The sequence below is a fragment of the Mirounga leonina genome, unplaced genomic scaffold (assembly GCF_011800145.1).
Source record: "Mirounga leonina isolate KUSES-001 unplaced genomic scaffold, KU_Mleo_1.0 Mir_93, whole genome shotgun sequence".
NCBI lineage: Eukaryota > Metazoa > Chordata > Mammalia > Carnivora > Phocidae > Mirounga > Mirounga leonina.
The window spans coordinates 51840164-51861899 of NW_023270854.1; the positions used below are offsets into that span (position 1 = coordinate 51840164).

Genomic DNA, 21736 nt, shown 5'->3' on the forward strand with positions numbered 1-21736 from the left:
AACATCATAATATACAGAAAATTAAAATTGTATATGATATAAAGACTCATACTTCTGCTTATGATGGCAGTGAATGCATACAAAAATCTCTGTAGACCATAAGTGAACATCTAAACAAACTGATTATAAAAAATCAGAAAAAACAATTCACTTAGGGCTAGTGAATCAACATAAAAAGCCTCAACCCATATCAGTCTAGCACTACAGTTTATGGCAGTGGTTCCCAAGCCAAAAAGAATTACCTGTGGAACTTTAAAAATGCACAGCTGTCATACTGACAATTTGCAATTTCCCTGGGCATCTGAATGTTAGTATAGCAGTGTGAAGTATTATCTATAGATCTTTGGGAAGAAAACATTTAATAAAAGATTTTTGTGCCCTTGTTGGGTTATCAAATATGTAATGTTAAGAAATAATGCAAGGATTTCAAAAATAAAAGTTACATATCCTTCCTGGTAAATATCTTCAAAAATACTATACATGCAGACTAATGATTCAGCATTAAGAACTCATTCATTAGGGGCACCTGGGTGGCTCAGTTGGTGGAGCATCCAACTCTTGATATCTGCTCAGGTCATGATCTTAGGGTCCTGAGATTGAACCCCTAAATTGGGCTCTGTATGCAGCAGGGAGTCCGCTTGGGATTCTTTCCCTCTGACCCTCCCCCAGTGCATGCACAGTCTCTCTCTCTCAGATCTTTTTCAAAAACCTCAAATATTGGGGCACCTGGGTGGTTCAGTCATTAAGCATCTCCCTTTGGCTTAGGTCATGATCCCGGGGTCCTGGGATCAAGCCCCGCATTGGGCTCCCTGCTCAGCGGGAAGCCTGCTTCTCCCTCTCCCACTCCCCCTGCTTGTGTTCCCTCTCTCGCTGTGTCTCTCTCTGTCAAGTAAATAAAATCTTTAAAAAAAAAAACCTCAAATATTAAACTATTTAAAAAATTAAATGAGATCATTCAAGATTATTGAAATGTATAAAATACTTTTGGTTGTAAGCAGTAGCAACCAGCCCTGACCACTTTAAGCAAAACAGGAATGTACTGGCAGAAAATTGGGAGAAATCATAGATTCAAAGATTGGAAACAGCCAAAACAAAATCAAGGATAATTCTGTGACATTCAGCAACCTTGAGTTCCTTGCACCGAGACTTCAGTTTGCATTTTTTAACATGCTCAGACTCTACAACTCCTAGGAGAGGGAAATTCCCTTCTTAGTCAGCTGGCCATAGTAAAGATCAGATAGAAGAGAGCTTTGAGAAACCTTTCTTGCATATCATGGGATTGGTTGCAGAGAAAAAGCAATTTTAAACTAGACTATCACCACAAAAATTGTCTACTATTAACACAATTAAAAGCATAGTGTCTTCTAAGTAATTATTCCTACAGTGTTTTGCATTACAGTATTTGATATGAGATACCAGCAAAAAATCAGAGCATAAGATGAAAAAAATGAGTATGTACATGTTATAAAATAAGGTGATTAAAAATAAGATCTTGAATAACATGTAAATACATGAAATTTTTTCACTAGAAAGCAAAGACTTATATTTAAAAGATCTAGTCCCAGGACATACAAAAATTTTGTCATTTGTCATTTGTTGGGTGCTTAATATATGTCAGAAAGTATAAAAAAGTTAGATGAAGTGATTAACAAGAGAAACTATGGGAATTTAAATGACATGCACAGTGCCACATGATCAGGAATCTCTTATGTAAAGGTTGTGTCTATGACACTCCTTTATGTTCTTTACAAGGAATCTCCTAAACAAAATATAAAGTGAAATGAAGAGGGGTGCCTGGGTGGCTCAGTCATTAAGCATCTGCCTTCGGCTCAGGTCATGATCCCAGGGTCTTGGAATTGAGCCCCTCATTGGGCTCCCTGCTCCACGGGAAGCCTGCTTCTCCCTCTCACACTCCCCCTGCTTGTGTTCCCTCTCTCGCTGTCTCTGTCAAATACATAAATATAATCTTAAAAAAATAAAGTGAAATAAAGAATTAACAAAAATATCATGTAAACATTAAATAGAAGAAATCATCAGTAACAAGTGTTAATGCGAAAGCTAACTAACCTCAAGGCAAAGGCACTAAAAGTGCAAAGATAAATTCATTTTGATAAAAAATGTATTCCACACTATAGGTACAAAACTTAATAAACTTGATGCAATAAAATACAGAACCAAAATTTGTAAACTTATTGTAATAATAGAGATAGAAACATTGTTTTGAGGAACTATTTTTCAACGACAGGTTATTAGTCAAAAACATAAGGAATTATCACCTAATAAGTTGCATTACCAGTACTTTCTTAGGTATTTATAGCATATGTCACAAAAATTGGTCATAATTTCAAAGGGTCAAATTGCTACTCAGCTACAATAAGACTACAAATTTTAAGCACATTCTACCTAGGGTACATTTTGTAGCATAATGTAATGGAACTCTAAAAATAACTATTCCTTCCCTCCCAAAGTAACTACCCCAAATAGCGGACATTTAGAAAAAAGTATTTCATCAAAAAAGAAAAAGTTTAAATGAGCATCACGAATTAGACTTAGGAGACATGACAGCTGAGATCAAATATCAAATCTATAAGCTGAATGCTTTTATTATTAAATGAGAAAGTAAATATACTAATCATTCAAGTCAAATGTCAGGGGAAAAGCTATTTCAAGAAACAGTACAACCAAATGAATTAGAAAAAAGAAAAACCTTGTACTGAATATATAATTCCTAGAGATGGTCTTTGGGCAAGAACAAATACAAGAGGAATATTGGCTCAGAGCATCTACTCAGAGATTTCTTAGATTTCTATAATATTATAAATACATTTAGCATCTCCAAATAAAATGGACTAAATTATAGAAAATTGCAAACAAAATTGCTTTAAATAAGGCATAAAGCTTACATAGACCATTACCAGAGGAAGTGTTCAAGAAGTTCATCCTTACAGTTTTTTAAAGTAAATTTTAAATATAAATTGTTGCATAATGTAAATATGGAGAATACCCAGATCATCTTATGAAATAGTACAGAAAAAGAAAACTAATATTACCACTCTTCAGCTGTGTTCAGGAAGTTCTTGGCATAGTTAAATAGAAATGAGTTTAATATTAAAAGGAATAGTTAATGGCTTTATCTACAATGATTTTGCCCCCAGATGTATGTATAGCTGACTTCTTTCTTTCCGGTCTGTACTTTAGTGTTCTACCTTCAGAAAGAACTTCCTTGATGACTCTATCTGGAATTAGAAGAGTTTTTTGATATAGAAGTACTAGAATAAATGAGCAAAGAAAATATTTCGTAGTTAATTTTTTTAAGTTTGCATAAAATTTTAAAGCACCGTGAAGAGAAAGCAGAAAGGCAAATGACAAACTGGAAGAAAATTGCAACATATGGTAGACATAGGTGTTATAGCCCTACTATTAAAACAACCTTTAAAAATCAAGAAAAAAAGATTATAGAAAAATAGATGATAAATAAGCAATTGTCAGTGGAATAATAGTTAATATTTGAAGGCTTACTTATGTATTGGATACTTTGTAAAGCTTGTCACTGGAATGATTTCATTTACTGCTGCTCTCCTCATTTGATAGATGAGGATGTTGAGGCTCACAAAGGTTAGAGAACTTTCCCAAGTTTGGAACAATATATGTATTCATTTGCACGGCGAAGTGAAAGAGTAGAAAGAAAATTGTTTTATTTCTGGATTACATAATTAAGGTAATTTTCTTCTCCATTATCCTTTTGTATATATTTTTCCGGATCTGAATCAACAGTGTGTGTCATTTTTTATAATCAGAAAAGGTTCTAATTGTTTTTAATACTCATGTTCTTTGAACCAGTAATTGATCTTCTGGGGAACATGCTTAAATAAACCATCCGACATACAGACAAGACTTTTTTTTTACTCACATGAATATTGAAAATAGCACTGTTTTTCAAGCTAAACATTAGAAATGTTAAATGCTTTAATTGAATTTAGAATCTGGGAAATGCCTATTACAATGTTGAAAGTGGTTAGAACATATAAATGCAAATATGTTATATGTTAAAAATTAAACCTGCAAACTTTGTGGAATGAAAAACAAGAAAGATGATAGACCTACTGATTTTTTTCCCCCAATCTTCCTTTTCTATATTATTCCAAGTTTTTTATAGAGATCGTATAGGTAGAAATACTTCTTAACAAAAAGCATTAAAATAACTCTGGACATTGTAGAAGCCAAGATACGAAAGAAGAAAGTTGTTAATAGCAACTGAAGAAAAGAAAATCCTTTTAAAATAACCAATAATTAGTTAATGTATAGCTTATTATTGTGACATCATCAAACTCTTTAACACTTTTATTATATCTATATATTCCAAATATGTATTATATGTGTGGCCAGCTTAGAGATTATTATACCATCATTCTACTTAACCTCTCAGTTATTACTATCGATTTATTTTGTTGTTGTTGTTGTTGTATATTAAGTAAAACCATTCTTAGTGTTTTTAGAAGTAGTGACCAAGATTAGTTAAGTGCTGTAGTTTTCAGGGCAGTGATATTTTGTTTTGCTTTATTATGGAAATAAATAAAGCAGTAACAATGAACTCCCATGAACCTATCATCTAGCCACTCTTATTTCATTCATAATCCTCTTGTCTCACAACTTGCCTCTGGCCTCCTCTCCCCAGGTGGATTATTTTGGAATAAATCAGACGTTCTAGTATATTTTCCCTTTTTTCCTCCTCCTAGTCATAAGTGCTTATCAGGTTTTGCCTAATAAAGTTCTTAGAATCATGTAGAACATAAAAGTTTGAAGAGACCTAAATATTTAGTAAAGTCTGCTTACTGCTTGAATCTTCTAGTAGTAAAAAAGCTGCTTCTGCCTTCTGAGCAAACTTTAAATACTGCCTAATACCAGCCCTTCAGATATACTTTCAGTTCCTTTATATTATTTTTAGTAGCTTTGCTTACATGGTCATTCGTCAGGATACATTGAAATAATCTCTTTCTTTAATATGTATCATACAGAAATTAATGCGTTGTATTTTGAGCTTTCTCTCCTTCGTATGAATTAATTTTTTAAAGTATTTTCTGTGTTCACAGTAGAGCTTCATGTTTTTTGCCCAGGTAATTGAATTGAAATTTTCAGACAACATATAAATGTCTGAAATGATTCAAAATTGTTTACAAACAAAATTAATTGTGAATTTTGAATTTTTTTTCTCTTTGGCAAAATTCTATTAAATGAGTTAGGAAAGACTTTTATAGACACCATAGTAAGTAGAAGTTACATTTCATGTACAAAAAATTGGGGGTTAATAGAGCATATTAAGTTAAGCTGCTAAAGGGTGCCTGGCTGGCTCAGTTGGTGGATGCAAGTCTTGATCTCAGGGTTGTGAGTTTGAGCCCCATGTTGTGCATAGAGATTACTTAAAAAATTTAAAAATATAGTACTGCTAGAAAATCACTACTTCCAACAGATATGATCATTACCTTAAAGCTTTCAAAAACGCACCCTTGATAAAATACTGAATTTTCAAAAAGCTTAACTTTCTGTAAATTACTATGTCTAAAAATGTATTATAGTATTCAGGTTTGAGACTATTTTTTGTCTGATTTATTAGACAGTAAATATTAAATGCAATGATTGTACTTTAAATCAGGGGTCAGCAAATTAGTCAATGGACAAGAATGCTTTATACAGTTTTAAATGGTTACATTCTAAATGTATAAATACCCTCATAATACCCTCAATTTTGCCTCTTGGCTCACAAAGCCTCAAATTTTGCTATCTGGCCCTTTGACACTCTGGTCACACACAGAGATGATCAATATGCATGGGAAAGGACATACAAACACCAAATATTCACCGTACACACTAGTTTACATATAAAACTATGGAAGAAATTAAGAGTCTGAGTATATTAGATATAACATGAAATATAAGATGAAATCTACACTTTTTAATGGTCAACAACAGAGTTTGGAAAAGAACTAGCATTCTGATGAGCGAGCAAATACTCATGTACATCTGTGTATGCTCATGAACATATTCATATATTTAAATACAAATTCTGTATATAACTAAGCAATGACAAGGTCCTTATGATCCTTAATTCTTTATGACTTTTTGAGAACTTTTAAAGGTATCTAGAAAAAATATTAGTTTTCTAGTCTGATGTGGTACTTCTAATTTCATAGTAATGTTTTCTTACTTTACATAGTTCATTCTTTACATAGTGAAGTGCATTCTTTACATAGTAAAACACTGCAAAACAATACTTATTTTGTATGTGAACGAGTTACAAAATTATGTCCAGACCCATAGATCAATGATGCTGTACTTCTTCAGAAGATAACACACAAAACTTCAGGCCATTAGAGCTTGATATCCTTTTTTTTTAAGTTTTTATTTAAATTCTAGTTAACATACAGTGTAATACTAGTTTTGGGTGTACAGTATAGTAATCCAACACTTACAGACAACACCAGTGCTCATTCCAAGTGTCTTCTTTAATCCCCATCGCTATTTAACCCATCCGCCCACCCCCTTCCCCTCTGGTAACCATCAGTTTATTCTCTATAGTGATGAGTCTGATGTCCTATTTCTTAATAAGTTATGAGGGTCTTCCACCTTTAAATACTCAAATTAGTATATTCAAGCACTTTAATAGACAGTGGTCCTGTTATTTATAAGCAGAAAGATGGAATGTTAAATATTTCCCATTAAACGCAGCACTAACAGGCTCATATTTTATGCACAAGATAGACAGTAGCAACTTTTTTTTTTTTGTCCAGGATCTGTTTAATGAAACAGACTGTGTTTAATGATTCCACAGGGAATTAAGTGCAGTTAAGCTATTAATCAGGCCCTGGTTCCTCCCAAGGGAGGAGGGAGCACAGAGGGGCCCTGACAGGCCCTCATGGGTGACAGTTCCAGCAAAACCGGCACCGTGACCCATGGTCTGGGGCTCAGCATGCCTTTATGACCCTCTGTGAAGGGGATCCTGTGTTCATCAGGGCTTTTGTTTTTAATTTTTATTCTTCTTTCCAATGAAGTAGTTCAAGAGCTCCCAGGGAGGAATCTGGGGGGTAAGCAAACAGCTGTTGCTGAAGCAGCCTGGGGGGCTCGAGTGTGGTTGGCGGGAAGCTCTGACCCAGCTGATAGGACATGAGGGGATGTGTCTTGGTGACGCCAGGGCACCCCATCAACAATCCTCATGACAGCAGTCAGCATTGAGGGAGCACCTCCTGGGTCTCAGGCCCAGGGCTGGGGTCCTTGCCCCTCTGCTTCCGTTCCACCTGCACATCCAGGATGCAGGTCTTAGTGCAGTTGTTTTGCCGATGGGTAAACTGAGCCACGGGAGACCGACTGAAGTCCCACCCTGCCACAGCTAATATAGAGAGGAAGGGGGTGTGAATGCTGCCAATGATCTATGCACAGACCCCGAGTCTTAGACGACACCCGAAGTGAGCAGTGGTCGACTAGGAGCTGAAGCTGATCCGAAGGGCTTGCTAGGAGGGCAGGAGCCAGGCTCAGTCTGGATAGACAGGGTTCAAATCCTGTCTTGGGCAAGCACGGTGTGGCCTGGAGCAACTGGCTTCATGGCTCCAAGCCTCCTTTCCCTGCCGCGTGTAAAATGGGGCTAGTGATCCCCACTTTCCAGGCTTCTTGGGAGCAGAAAATGTGAAGGGACACAGGAGGTGCTCAGGCCCCATACGCTCCCATCCCAGGGCCGTCTGCCATCAGCAGAGGGGCTGTGCTCCAGCCCATCTGCACCCAAGGCTGGGGCCACCCTCTGCCAGGACCCTGACCACGATGCAGACGGGTCCCTCTTCCTTGCGGGGGCCTTGTGCATCCTCCTGCACAACATGACCCCGAGATCAAGAGTCACATGCTCCAACTGAACTGAACCAGGCACCTCTAGCCGTACTATATTTAATGCATTTGCCACCCTCCCTCAACTTGTCTGTATGGAATTACATTGAATAATGAATATCAGATAGAATGTAAACATTGAGAGAGTGATCCAATTCACAGAGCACTTTTACATAGAAAACACTTTACTGACACAGAAATCTATTGAAGTCAAGCAATTGAAGAAAATTAAAATTTAGCAAGCACTGGTTTTGTGCTAGGGTCTAAACTGCATTTTTATTTTGTCTGTTTACACTGAACCAAAGTCTTGTGGCTTTAGAAGTAGATCCCACATGTTACTATAATATAATACCCAGTGTTGCTAATTCTTCTTTCCTCAAACACTGACTTGATACGTATCAGTCGTTTTAATCAGACATCTTTGGTTTCTTTGCAGATCTTCTTCAACAGTATCGTACTGCTGTGAACAAGTTGAACAGTGTGATCGAGGACCTTAACCGTCAGTTAGAGTACCTTCACACTCCTGATATGAAGAAGAAAAAACAAGAACTTGATGAACAAGAGAAAAATCTGAAACTAATTGAGCAAAAACTAGGTTTATGGCTTCTTTTTGTTACTTCTACTTTCTTTGCATGAAGACAGATATTTATGATTAGAGTTCAACTCCAAGAAGAAAGAGGGTGAATGATCCATGACTTAAGTCGACACTCTTGTCCTCCAAGTCACCTGATAAGTGGTTGTAAGGTCTTCTCTTAGCAGGAATAGTAGGAAGGATTCTCAGTATTATTAATTCGTTTTCTATAAATGAAGATAGATTTGCTTTTCTTATAATAATCCCAGTCTTTTAAAAGTTCATTTTCAACATTTTCTGTCTTTATAGGTATGACTCCCACACGTAAGTGTAATGACTCATTGCGCCATCCAGCAAAGGTTGAAATGACAGATTGTCCAGTTCCTCCTAAAAGAATGAGAAGAGAAGCTTCAAGACAAAATAGGTGAGTTTATTGTGACCTGAGAGTTATCACTGGGTAGTTTATCAAAGCTCTTGAGTCATCATACTTAAAAACCAGCACGGGGGTGCCTGCGTGGCTCAGTCAGTTGAGCATCTCACTCTTGATTTCTGCTCGGGTTGTGATGTCAGGTTCGTGGGATTGAGCCCCACAGAGAGCCCTCTGCACTGAATGTGGAGCCTGTTTGGGATTCTCTCTCTTCTCCCTCTGCCCCTCCCCATTCACACTCCCTCTCTTTGTTTCTCTAAAAAATAATTAAACTTCTTAAAAAAATAAAAATAAAAGCCAGCATGAATTTATTTCTGATTTCCCCCTTGAGCCAGAATTAGGGGTTTTGTTTTATTTTGTTTGAAAAAACTAAGTGGGGGCACCTGGGTGGCTCAGTTGGTTAAGCGACTGCCTTCGGCTCAGGTCATGATCCTGGAGTCCGGGGATCGAGTCCCACATCGGGCTCCCTGCTCGGCGGGGAGTCTGCTTCTCCCTCTGACCCTCCCCCTCTCATGCTCCCTGTCTCCCATTCTCTCTCTCAGATAAATAAATAAAACCTTTAAAAAGAAAAAAAAAAAAAAACTAAGTGATGAATAATGAAGATAAAACATAATTATATTCTCCTAGGATATTCCAGTTTTCTAAATTATTTTTGCTAATTATTTGGAAATGTTTATCATTTATGTTTTGTTTAAAATCAGTGTTAAGATTGAAATTGCTTTTCTGTTGTTTGGCTTACCTTGCAAATACACTACATTCTGCTTCATAAGATCAGCAGCTTGCTAAATTAGAATATACAAAACCATTTGTATGTTATTTATTTAAAAATCACTTATAATAGTTGGTTTGGAAAATCAGATACCATTTACATAGCACACTAAAATCCCAGCAAAGTTATCTGCAACCTAACTCAATGGTAAGAAAACTGTCCTTTTGGGGTGCCTGGGTGGTCAGTCGGTTAAGCATCTGCCTTCGGCTCAGGTCATGATCCTGGAGTCCCAGGATTCCTGGGATCAAACCTTGCATCAGGCTCCCCGCTCAGCGGGGAGTCTGCTTCTCCCTCTGACCGTCCCCCCTCTCATGCTCTCTCTCTCTCTCTATCTCAGATAAAATCTTTAAAAAAAAAAAAAAGCTGTCCTTTTTAGATTAGATGTAAGTAAGGCCATCCTGTAGGAAGATACTGTGGTACTGGGGTTTCTTGTACATTATTTCAAAAGGTTTAAATAGGAACTCTGCCTGAAAAAGTGTCTCCTATTGACCTCAGGGGAGTTTCTTTGAGACTGTGGTGTTTGGAATTGGTGTTCCATGCCCTATCCATCTACATAATTCTACATTTATTCAATAATTACTTGAAAGCTCATTTTGGGTTATACGTTGCTGGGTGAGTAAAAGTAGCATGGTTCTTGCTCCCCCATGGATCTCTATAATCCTGTGCAGAAGGACAATTCGAAAAAGTAAGCATTTTCCTGTGTACAAAATAATGTTAAGTTCTATGAAAGAAAAAAGGATGAAATGATATAAAATGGTGGGGAAACTATATTGGTTGTCAGGAAAGATTCATTTTAGCAGAGAACTGAAGGATGAGAAGCTACCAGCCAAATAGGGGATTGGTTTCAGTCAGAGGGAAAAAAATAGATATGAAAGTTCTGAGAAAGAAGCAAGTATGGCATGTTTGAGGAACAGAAAAGATGCTTGTGTGGCTGAGGCATGGGAGGGGGGAGAAGCAAGAATGTTTGGAGAGGTGGGCAGAAGCCAGATTATCTGTACTCCCAAAAGAGAAATCTGTGTTGCACAAAATTTTGAGGTAAAATTCTTTATCTCATTGATATCTCTTGAGTGCCTAATATTGTGTGCAAGTTGGGGTGGGGGAGTGTCTTGGAATAGCTGCTTTTAAAGTAAATTAAGGAGGAGAGCTACTGAAATGATAATGAGATTATAAGAATACAGTAGTCATCAACATGAAAGAGGTATTTCCACACATGGTTATATGAATGATGTGTATTTATTATGAGTACACAATATATAGAAACTATTAAGCTGACCACTGAAAGTGTGTTGGGGCAGTACAGCATCAGAAAGAATATTTGCAGTGGATTTAAACACCTATAATTTTTACAAATCATGAGTTCAAAATGATGCAAAAGAATCCTCACTGATGATCATTGGCAATTGCTAGAGCACCAACTCATTATAAAAATTGATATATCCATATAGTAAAGACATGTTCTTTTTTTTTTTTTTAAGATGTATTATTTTAGAGCGAGTACATCTGGGTGGGGGGGGTGGGTAGGAAGAAGGAGAGAAACAGTCTTAAGTAGACTCTGCACTAGCGGGGAGCCTGATGGAGGGCTCAGTCTCAATACCCTGAGATCATGACCTGACCTGAAACCAGGAGTCAGGCCCATAACTGCACCAGCCAAGCACCCCCTTTCTTTCTTTCTTTTTTTTTTTTTTTTAAAGATGTGTTCTTACTTAAATGAATGTTTTTCAGGGTAGCCAGATAATTGAAGAAAGTTCTTTTTTTGTGTGTGTGGCAAAGCATAAGGTAGTATGTAGTGATTCATCAGTTGCATATAACACCCAGTACTTATTACATCAAGTGCCCTCTTTAATGCCAATCACCCAATTACCCCATCCCCCCACCCACCTCCCCTCCAGCAACCTCATGTTGTTCCCTGTAGTTTTAGTTTTTAAGATTTTATTTATTTACAAGAGCGAGCACAGAGGGAGGGGGAGAAGCAGACTCCTTCTGAGCAAGGAGCCTGATGTGGGACTCAACCCCAGGACCCTGGGATCATGACCTGAGCCGAAGGCAGCCGCTTAACTGGCAGAGCCACTCAGGCACCCCTGTTCCCTGTGGGTTAAGAATCTCTTATGGTTTGCCTCCCTGTCGCCATTTTTATCTTATTCTTCCTTGAAGGAAGTTCTTTTTTTTTTTTTTTAACTAAGATTGTATTTATTCATTTGTCAGAGAGTGCACAAGAAGGGAAAAGTGGCAGGCAGAGGGACAAGCTCAGCAGGGAGCCTGCTTCTCCCTCTCTCTCTCTCTGCCTGCCACCCCCCCTACTTGTCTGTCACATAAATAAAATCTTTTAAAAAATTTCTTTTTATAAAGAACAAAGAGGCATGATAAAATTGCAACATGATTTTGCCACCCCTAATAAAATTAATAGATCTAGGCAATAATAATAGATACTCAAATGATTAGGTAAAAAGTTGTTGGGGAAACTAAATAATGGAAAGATCAGATTGATATACCTGAATCCACTGATTGATCTTAGCAACACTAAAAGCAGGACATTTGCTATTATGTGACTGAGTAGGAAGTAACCTGAATCCAATGAAGCTTCTAGGTGTTTCCCAACTGAGGTTCTGTGGAAGAAGTAAGCACTCCAGAAAACTATTTTCCCTATGGTATGTAAATGGTAACCTCGATGCTTGGGAGGAGGTTAATTCATTGCAAAGAATAGATACTATAAGACAGAAGAGGTTAAATCTCTCACAAATTGAAAACAGTTTGATTTAACTACAAGTGTACAGGAAATAAAGGGAAGTTTATAGGGGAAATGATACCACCAGGAAATATCAGCCAAATCCAGAACGTCAAGAATGGGACATAGTAGAGGGCAAATGACTGATTTTGTTAATAAATTGGTGCCATAAAAGAAGGATAGAAAGAAGAATGAACTGTTTGATGTAGAATAAAAGTGATTGAAAGGTATAAGAATCAAATGCAATGTGAAGTCCTTGTCTGGATTCACATTTGAATCTTTAAGATGACAACTTCGAAAAAAATCGGAGAAATTTTAGATATATTAAGGAATTATTTTGTGTATAACAGCATCATAGTATTTACATTAAAATAAATATATCCTTAGAAATGTGTACTGAGGTATTGGTTAAATAACGTGATGTCTGGGGTATACTCTGAAATACTGCTAGAGAGGTAGAAAAGTGACAGGATATCAAAACAAGATTGGGCAAAATATAAAATTACTGCAGCTTGAAATAGGAATTCATTATATTATTCCTTTTATTTTCATGTGGGTTTACTATAGGTTTTTTTGCAGTTTATTTACTTGCTCAAACTCATGACCCCAAGATCAAGCATCACATGCTTTTCCGACTTAGGTACAACATTAAGTACCAGCACCCCATATTTCCAGTTTTCTAAGAGACCAGGGAGGAAACTCCTGCCAAGCAGTTCCAGACTAAAGTTACATATTCTTGAAGCTGCACTATAGCCTCAGCACTGAATTAGCCCCAAACCTTGCCGTTACTACAGTACAACTACACGTCACTGATTTGAATCTTGTTAATTAAGATTTTGCAGCAATTCAGAGGTGGTATGGGCTAGAGTTGATTTTAGTTTATTATTTTGTTGTTAGTAGTGGTCGTATCTTTTCATTGAAGTCACACATGTAAATACATCAAGTGGTTTGTAAGATTTAGTGTTGTACTGTAATGTGAGCCACATGTGTAATTTAAAGTTTCCTGGGAGGGGATGCCTGGGTGGCTCAGTCAGTTAAGCTTCTGCCTTCAGCTTAGGTCATAATCCCAGGGTCCTGGGATTGAGTCCCGCATGGGGCTCCTTGCTCAGCGGGGAGCCTGCTTCTCCCTCTGCCTGCTCTGCCTGCCGCTCCCCCTGCTTGTGCTCTCTCTCTGACAAATAAATAAAATCTTTAAAAAATAAAAAGTAAAGTTTTCTGGGAGCTAGATTAAAAAGAAAGAAAAAAAACAGATTTATTTTAATAATTGATTTTTTTGAACCTAGTACATAAAATATCATTGCAGCATGTAAACAGTGTAAAACATTTCTTGAGATTCTTTAAATTCTCTTTTCATACAAAGTCTTAGAAATTCAGAAGACAGCAAATCTCTAAGAACTAGTTACATGGCAAGTGCTCTGGAGCTATACATGGCTAATGGTTAACCCAAATTGGAGAGCACAGGTATGAAAGAGAGCTTATGATAATGAAATCTTACATCCAGTGCATCCTCACCCATCCCGTTCCCCAGAAGCAACCTTTGCTTTAACTATTTAGTTTCAGTTATTCTATTGTTGCCTCCCTATTTTTTACACACTCTGCCCGTCTTATCAGCTTTAAGACAGTACGGTTCACCCGACCCCTTGGTGTGGACGTCCATATTGCCTGACGCACCTAATGACTTTTGGACTGAATTGTTTGAAAATGTTTTAGAACTTCCCCTCTATCGTGATATTATTTAGTTATAGTCTATCCTACAACCACAAGCAAGTCCTCCATGCTTTTTTCAAAGGTAGAAAGCTATAAACCACACATATATTATTTTGGCTATGTAAATATTTAGGACTAGGCAAAGTTGTGTGCTAGGATTACATTGACTTCTCTGTAAGGTTCTAGGCCACCAATTAGTATTCCAAATGTCGGATCAAATAAGTCTTATATACTGTATCAGTTTTTTAAAACAGGTTAAATTTTAACCCAGTCCCTATTTAGACTATTTCTTGGATGTTGTCAATTTTTCTGCACTTTCTGCACTTGGGAGAGAATCCCAAGCAGACTCTGCACTGTGCGTGGAGCCCAGCTTTGGGCTCGATCTCACAACCCTGAGATCATGACCTGAGCCAAATCCAAGAGTTGGACTTTTAACTGACTGAGCCACATAGGTGCCCCCTGCCTTCACATTTGATTGAAGTTTTCTGGGGATAACGTGATAGAAACAAGACTAGAGTATACCAAAGGAGGAAGGACTGGGAAATAGTCTAGAGACAATGGAAGACAGTCTGCCTGATGGGACCCAGAGAGGCTGTGGACTCAGGAACAAAAGAGAGAGGATGGGAGCAAAATGGAAAAGGAGAGGAAACCACAGCCTAGAATATGCCAGATTTTCAACCCAAAACTCTGAAAGCTTTATTTCCTTGTTCCCAAGCATTAAAGATGCCACCACAAAGTTAGGTAACAATGGTAATTAATTAACTTGGCATATTGGCTTCAGGTGTAGTTGATGGCGCCCTTGAGGCTTATCTCATCCTGGCACCCGGGGAGCTAGCAGCCTGAGAGTCGGCTCTCCCGCCATGTACTGTAAAGCGGAGCCTGCTGGCTCATGGACCCTGCTCTGCCCTGTCCCACCTAAAATTTCTACTCAGAGGGACTTGATGGGAAAAAAGTTCTGGTTTTTGTAAAAGAAGAAATCTAGGCCAGAAGCATAATTCTTTCTCTTAAATGTAATTGTACAACTAAGAATCATCATGCATATGAGGGGAGTTAGCAATATGTGAGAGAAAGTCCAAGATAAATAGTAAAATCAACTCTGGAAGATGATTCAACTGAACTTTTAAAAATCTTTAAATTCCTAATTAGATTTTCAGGATTATATTCACAAACTCAGTATATTATTAGGAGAAAGATACAGCCAGGATAAGATAACAGATTATAAATACTGTGGCTGAAATAAAAATTTCAAAGACTAAAGTCAAACTTCCCAGAAAAATAGAAAAAATACATGAAAACAAAGAAGGAGACCTAGAGAACCAATTCTGTTACGAATCCTAGAAAGTAGAAAATGGAGAAGAAAAATACATTGAAGAGAATTTCCTAGGGATAAATAAAAGGGCCCACTGAAGGCCCAGCACAATGACTAACAAAAGATGTACCAAAACATATTTCATAGTAAAATTTTAGAATATCAAGGAAAGGGGGAGGAACATAAATGTTTCCAGAGAGCAAAACAGAACCATGTTGCCTACCCAGATTTGACACATAGAAAATAAACACAAAAAGTTAGCCATTTTTGTTTAGCTTTGTGATGGCAGTGTTAGAAGTTTTAGGTTGGGGGTGCTTGGGTGGCTCAGTTGATTAAGCAGCCAACTCTTGGCTTCTCAAGTCATGATCTTATGGGTCGTGGGATCAAACCCTGCATTGGGCTCCACACTCAGCGAGCAGTCTACTTGAGGATTCTCTCCCTCTGCCCCTCTCTCCACTCGTGCTCTCTCTCTCAAATAAATAATGTTTAAAAAAAGAAGTTTTAGATTGAAAATTAGGTATATTCTATCACATGGCTTTCTCCCCCTTGCATCCAGTTTATCTTTGGAAGATTTAAAATCAGTTTAAATTTCCATTTAAAAATATGTTTTTAAGATTTATTTATTTTAGAGTGCAAGCAGGAGAGGGGCAGGGGGAGAGGGAGAGAATCTCAAGCAGACCCCTTGCTGAGCCAGAGGTGGGGCTCGATCTCACAGCCCTGAGGTCATAACCTGAGCAGAAACCAAGAGTCAGTGGTTTAACCAACTGTACCACCAAGGTGCCGCTAAAATTTAAATTACAGGTGTTTTTTTTTTTTTTTTAAGATTATATTTATTTATTTGAGTTAGAAAGAGCAAGCACAAGCAGGGGGCAGGGGCAGAGGCAGAGGGAGAGGGAAAAGCAGGCTCCCTGTTGATCATGACCTGAGCCGAAGGTAGTCACTTAATCGATTTAGCCACCCAGGCACCCCATAAATTACTGTTTAATTGGTAATTCTCATTCCTAATCTCTGCCAGTTCTCCATAGATCTTGAACTAATAAATCTTGCACAGTCGCAAAAACTGTAGAGTATCTGAAACAAAAGTATCTTGGGGTGCCTGGGTGGCTCAGTCTGTTAAGCATCCGACTCTTGATTTCAGCTCAGGTCATGATCTCATGTTCACTGTGTTCATCTCTATATGAATGGAATTATGGGTATTTTTAAATGTTTTTCCTTTTGCTTGTCTTTATTTTGTGACTTTTCTGAAATAAGCATTATAATTCTTGTTTATTTTTAAAATAGTAATTTCATTTAAGGAGAGGGGAAAAGAAAAATGAAAATCTTCAGTTTGGGGGTCTGAGATACACCATTCCAAAGAACTGTGGTACAAATTGCTTAATCTTTATATGTTAAGTACTGCTTTTATTTTGAGGATTTCTCTCTCTCTCTTTTTTTTTTTTTTTTGGCATGCATATGACAAGTAATTATATACAAGGATTTAGTTAAATGTTTATACCAAGAATTATCATAATTAATGGAACATAGTTCCATTGGATATTTAACCATCTAGGTCTGCTGAGGGAGTTTAGGAAAACTGTGGTACATAAAAATTTATTTTTTCCACATTGACCAGGATTATAACCAAATCAGATGTGTGAACAATTACTGAGAAGAGGGGGCCATTGGTCTCATGAAGAATGCCCTGCCTTCTGCAGCTCTGTTTCAGAAGACCAAGAGGGTGACTTACCAGACTGTTATTTCTGGGGACGATACAACTATCTGGGCATGCATTTCCATGTCAATCCAGATGGGACTGAAAACAGCCATTCAATTTTATGAATCTCACTGGACATTGTGGATTTACTGGAATTATTCCAGTCATCATGCCCTTTGGTTGTCATTATCTTGCAAATGTGTCAGAGGAAAATGTGCAAATATGGCAGTGACTATAAAACTGGCACATGGCATTTATTAATCCTGAAGAAAAGCATATGTACTATTTTTCAGTATGATTATCATGGATATGCTAGAACTATTTCTTGAAAACAAACCTTTTTATTACTTCTGTGTGAATTTATTTAACAAAACTGTTTTGTCTGTTGTGTCTAAGGAAAGTCCTAGAGGTTAGATATTTAATTGTAAATATGTGAGGACACCCTTAATGAAGAATTCAGAATAAAAATAGAAAAAGCACAGGTATCTGGGAATTCAAATGTTAAGATACATGAGAAAATGTTAAACTGATGAGTGAATTTGTGACAGCAGTAGCATTTTAAATTTCTAAAGATTTATCCTGTGTATATATACATAAAAAAAGCAGCAGCACCAATTTTTATAAGTATTGTTTGACTTTAATACTAGATGATATAGTCTCAGCCTTAATTCTACATTTTCATTATTTTGTAATTTTTATTACTATTTTTAAAGAGTTAAAGAAGTCGTACACTCCCACATTAATGTAATAGTCTGCTAGAAAGTTGCTGCAAAAACGTTCGAGTTGTGTATTAATTCAAGCTAATGTATGTCAATATATATGTCTTTGTGTAAGTCCAGGACTATTGGTTTGTGAAGTTATTTTGTAAGGAAATGCTTTTGGTACAGTTTTGTGTCCCAGGAAATGTGTGTGTTTTTTAATCCTTTCTGAATATACAGTGAGGTTAATAAAGAGGATTGTTTCTTCCCTATTAAATGTGTTTTCCTTTTTAACATTGAAAGCTCTATAAAAGATTACCTTGGTAAAAGCTATTACAATATTGATCTATCTTTATAATTGGAAGTCATTTAACTCTTTTGTTGATGAAGGAAACAAATTGGCAATAACTTAGCTAAAGGAAAGATTGGATTCCTTTTAAATGATACTAGTTCTTACTAGTTAAATGATAGTGCCAAAAAAGAGTTCCATCTTCCAAATTGTGTATACTTTTGACTGTATGACTTAGTTATTTACAAGCACTATGAAATGGGTGAGATTGTTATTTTTTAGTACGTAACTTTCAAATAATACTTGTTAGTAAAAAGGTTGCATTTGTGTTTCTTATACTGTCAAAATATCTTCAGTTATATCAGCTAAATATTTTCATGGGATCATCTCTTCCTCTTCATGACTATGTAATTATATTTGTAAAATTATGTTAATTTAAGATATTTTTTTGCAAATCTGTTGAACACCTAGTATTTCTTTTGACTCAAAAAGAGGTTGCTACTTTTCATTGTCACATATAGGTTTAAATTTAGGAATAGATCGGTAGCAACATTAAAATTCATTGTAGGACATTTGGCCTTAGAATATTATCTTAAATATAAAGTGATGTTTCTCCAAATCTGGCTTTGTGCAAGCAATTATTTCATTTACAGATTCATCAGTAACCTGAATGTGAAGATATCTTACTGTTTGAAATTAATTACCTTTTGGAGAGTGATCAAATTGGTGTTACAGAATCACCTATCCCAGCAACAAACAATTCATAGTATAGACAGACATTCTTAATATATTTTATGATAGGAAGCCTAAATTCAAGATAAAATAATGTCTGATAATATAAAATAGATTCCCAGTATTCTGATTCTTTAGACCATGCTCCAATAAACAAATGTGCAATAGAAAATATTAGTAATTATATCTCCGTAAAGTACTGTATTTAAATCTTTGCAAATAGCATTTGCATACATTTACCTTTCTCACCTGTGTTTCTCCCCCAGTTTTTTTTTTTTTAAGATTTTATTTATTTGGGGGCGCCTGGGGGGGCTCAGTCATTAAGCGTCTGCCTTCAGCTCAGGTCATGATCCCAGGGTCCTGGGATCGAGCCCCGCATCGGGCTCCCTGCTCAGCCGGGAGCCTGCTTCTCCCTCTCCCACTCCCCCTGCTTGTGTTCTCTCTCTCGCTGTGTCTCTCTCTCTGTCAAATAAATAAATAAAATCTTTAAAAAAAAAAAATTTTGTCAGAGGGAGAGAGAGTGGGCACAAGCAGGGGGAGTGGCAGGCAGAGGGAGATGCAGTCTCCCTGCTGAGCAAGGAACCCACTGCAGGACTTGATCCCAGGACCCTGGGATCATGACCTGAGCCGAAGGCAGACGCTTAACTGACTGAGCCACCCAGGCGTCCCTGTCACCACAGTTACTCTTATTTTTTAATTCTTGAGAGAAATAGAACATTGCATCTCATTTTTCTGTATTTTTATTTTAGTAAGTTTTATTTTAAGAAGAATTGTGTACCTTGACTACTTGATAGTCCATTGGTGTACTTAAATATATTTAATTGGAATTCAGTTTTAGACTTTAAAATAGCAGGAATAAAACAATATAGAATGAGACCATTACTTTTTTTTTTTTTTAAGATTTTATTTATTTATTTGAGAGAGAGAGCACATGAGAGGGGGGAGGGTCAGAGGGAGAAGCAGGTTCCCTGCCGAGCAGGGAGCCCGATGCGGGACTCGATCCCGGGACTCCAGGATCATGACCTGAGCCGAAGGCAGTCGCTTAACCGACTGAGCCACCCAGGCTCCCCGAGACCATTACTTATGTTGTGCTAGAAATTAAAGACAATATTTAAAAGCCAGGGGAATCTTTGTATTCTTACATCATTTAGATATGAGTTCTGTGATATATTTAGTGATAAACGGTTAGCAAATTTAGTGAAAAAATTTATTTCCGTGCTTTTATAGACCAGAAGTATGTTTTGATTTGTTAAACTTGTTACGTATTTCCTCTCTTCAGTAGTTTTGCAGAGTGAATTACTTCTTTGAAGAACTGACAAGTCAATCATGGATCCTTTTGTCAAATACTAATGAAAAATCAAAAGAGTTATAAACCAATCAGATCTGTTTAAAAGTAATATATTGAGCTTTGGCTACATTTGTATTAAATATTCAGGTGCTAATTGCCTAATATTTTTTATAGTAGAATTTAGATTATTAGATAATGGAATTTAGAATGGAATGTGAATTTCATAAGATATTTATAAATATGAATCCTGAGATGATTCAAAATGTAAAACCAAAAAGTTGGCCTTAGTTGTTTGAAATACAGAATGATTTTTATTGCAACATTTATAAATTCATTAATTTAGCAAATACTTACATCTGCTGTTTTGCAAACCAGTGTGTCTAACTTGGGGCAGAAGATAATAGCTACCAATTAATGAGTAACATGCTGAATAAAACATTTACATGTTATTTACAGAAGACACAAGATTAAAAACAGATTAAAAAGATGGAAAAGGATACATGCAAACAGTAATCACAGCAAATTTGGAGTGATACTAATAGACAAAATTAAAACATGTTATTAGAGATAAAGAGGGACATTTTATAATGATAAAAGGGTGAATCCATTAGGAAGATAATAACAGTTATACGTGCATCTAATGACAGAGTACCAAAATACATGAAGCACAAACTGACAAATGAAGAAAGACAATTCAGCAATAATAGTTGGAGACCATATGCCCTGTTTTCAATTATGGATAAAACAACTATACCAAACACAATAGAAGATGTGGACACCATAAACCAACTAGACTTAACAGACATCTAGAACATAGCACCCAATAACAAGATATATTCTTCTCAAGCCCACAAGAATATTTCTCATGATGACCATAGACTAGAGCATAAAACCTTTAAAAATTTAAAAGGACAAAAAATAGGTTCTCTGATCACAATGCAATCAAATTTGAAACAGATAACAGGGAAAACTGGGAAACTCACAATATATGGAAATTAAACAAGACGACTCCTAGGTAACCAATGGATCAAAAAAATTTTTTTAATTATGAAATATTTTGAGATGAGTGAAAACACACAACATATCAGAATTTATGGGATGCAGCTAAAGCAGTGCTTAGAGGGTAACTTAGAGCTGTAAATGATAAAGAGAAAAGATCTCAATAACCTAATCTTTTACCTTAAAGAGAAAACTAAACTTTAAGCAGGAAGAAAATAGAGGTTAGGGTGGAAGTGAGTAGAATGAAATAAAGACTAGAAATACAAGAAAAAAAGGTAATGAAACCCAGAAGTTTTTTTGAAAAGATCAACAAAATTGATAAAATTTTGACCAAGAAATGTAGTTTTGACCAAGAAAAAAAGAATATACTGAATGGAGACAACAGTTGACTCTTGAACAACATGGGGATTAGGAGCACCAAACCCTGCCCCCCCCCACACACACTTTCAAAAATCATAAAACTTTGACTCTCCAAAAACTTAATCACCTATTGTTGACCAGAAATCTTACTGATAACAGTTGATTGACACATTTTGTGTGTTATGAATTACGTACTGTATTCTTACAATAAGGTAAGCTAGAAAAGAGAATGTTAAGGTCATAAGGAAGAGAAAATATGTTTATGGTACTGTAGTTAGTATACTGAAAAAAATTTGCATATACATG

The 21736-nt window shown here is 36.5% G+C and overlaps 1 protein-coding gene across 3 annotated transcripts in view; it reads left to right on the forward strand.

The window, feature by feature from the left end:
* The window catches only part of SMCHD1 (structural maintenance of chromosomes flexible hinge domain containing 1), a 141362-nt gene extending 123328 nt beyond the window's left edge, over positions 1-18034 (forward strand). The window contains exons 46-48 of one of the 3 annotated variants that reach the window (XM_034996034.1): positions 8303-8461; positions 8747-8861; positions 16984-18034. In XM_034996034.1, coding sequence (XP_034851925.1) covers positions 8303-8461; positions 8747-8861; positions 16984-17008 — 299 coding nt within the window. In that variant the 3' untranslated portion in view covers positions 17009-18034. Of the gene's footprint in view, positions 1-3591; positions 3719-8302; positions 8462-8746; positions 8862-16983 lie in introns of those variants that run through there. The other 2 variants (XM_034996035.1, XR_004677641.1) reach the window with 2 other exon arrangements.
* The last annotated feature ends 3702 nt before the right edge of the window (positions 18035-21736 follow it).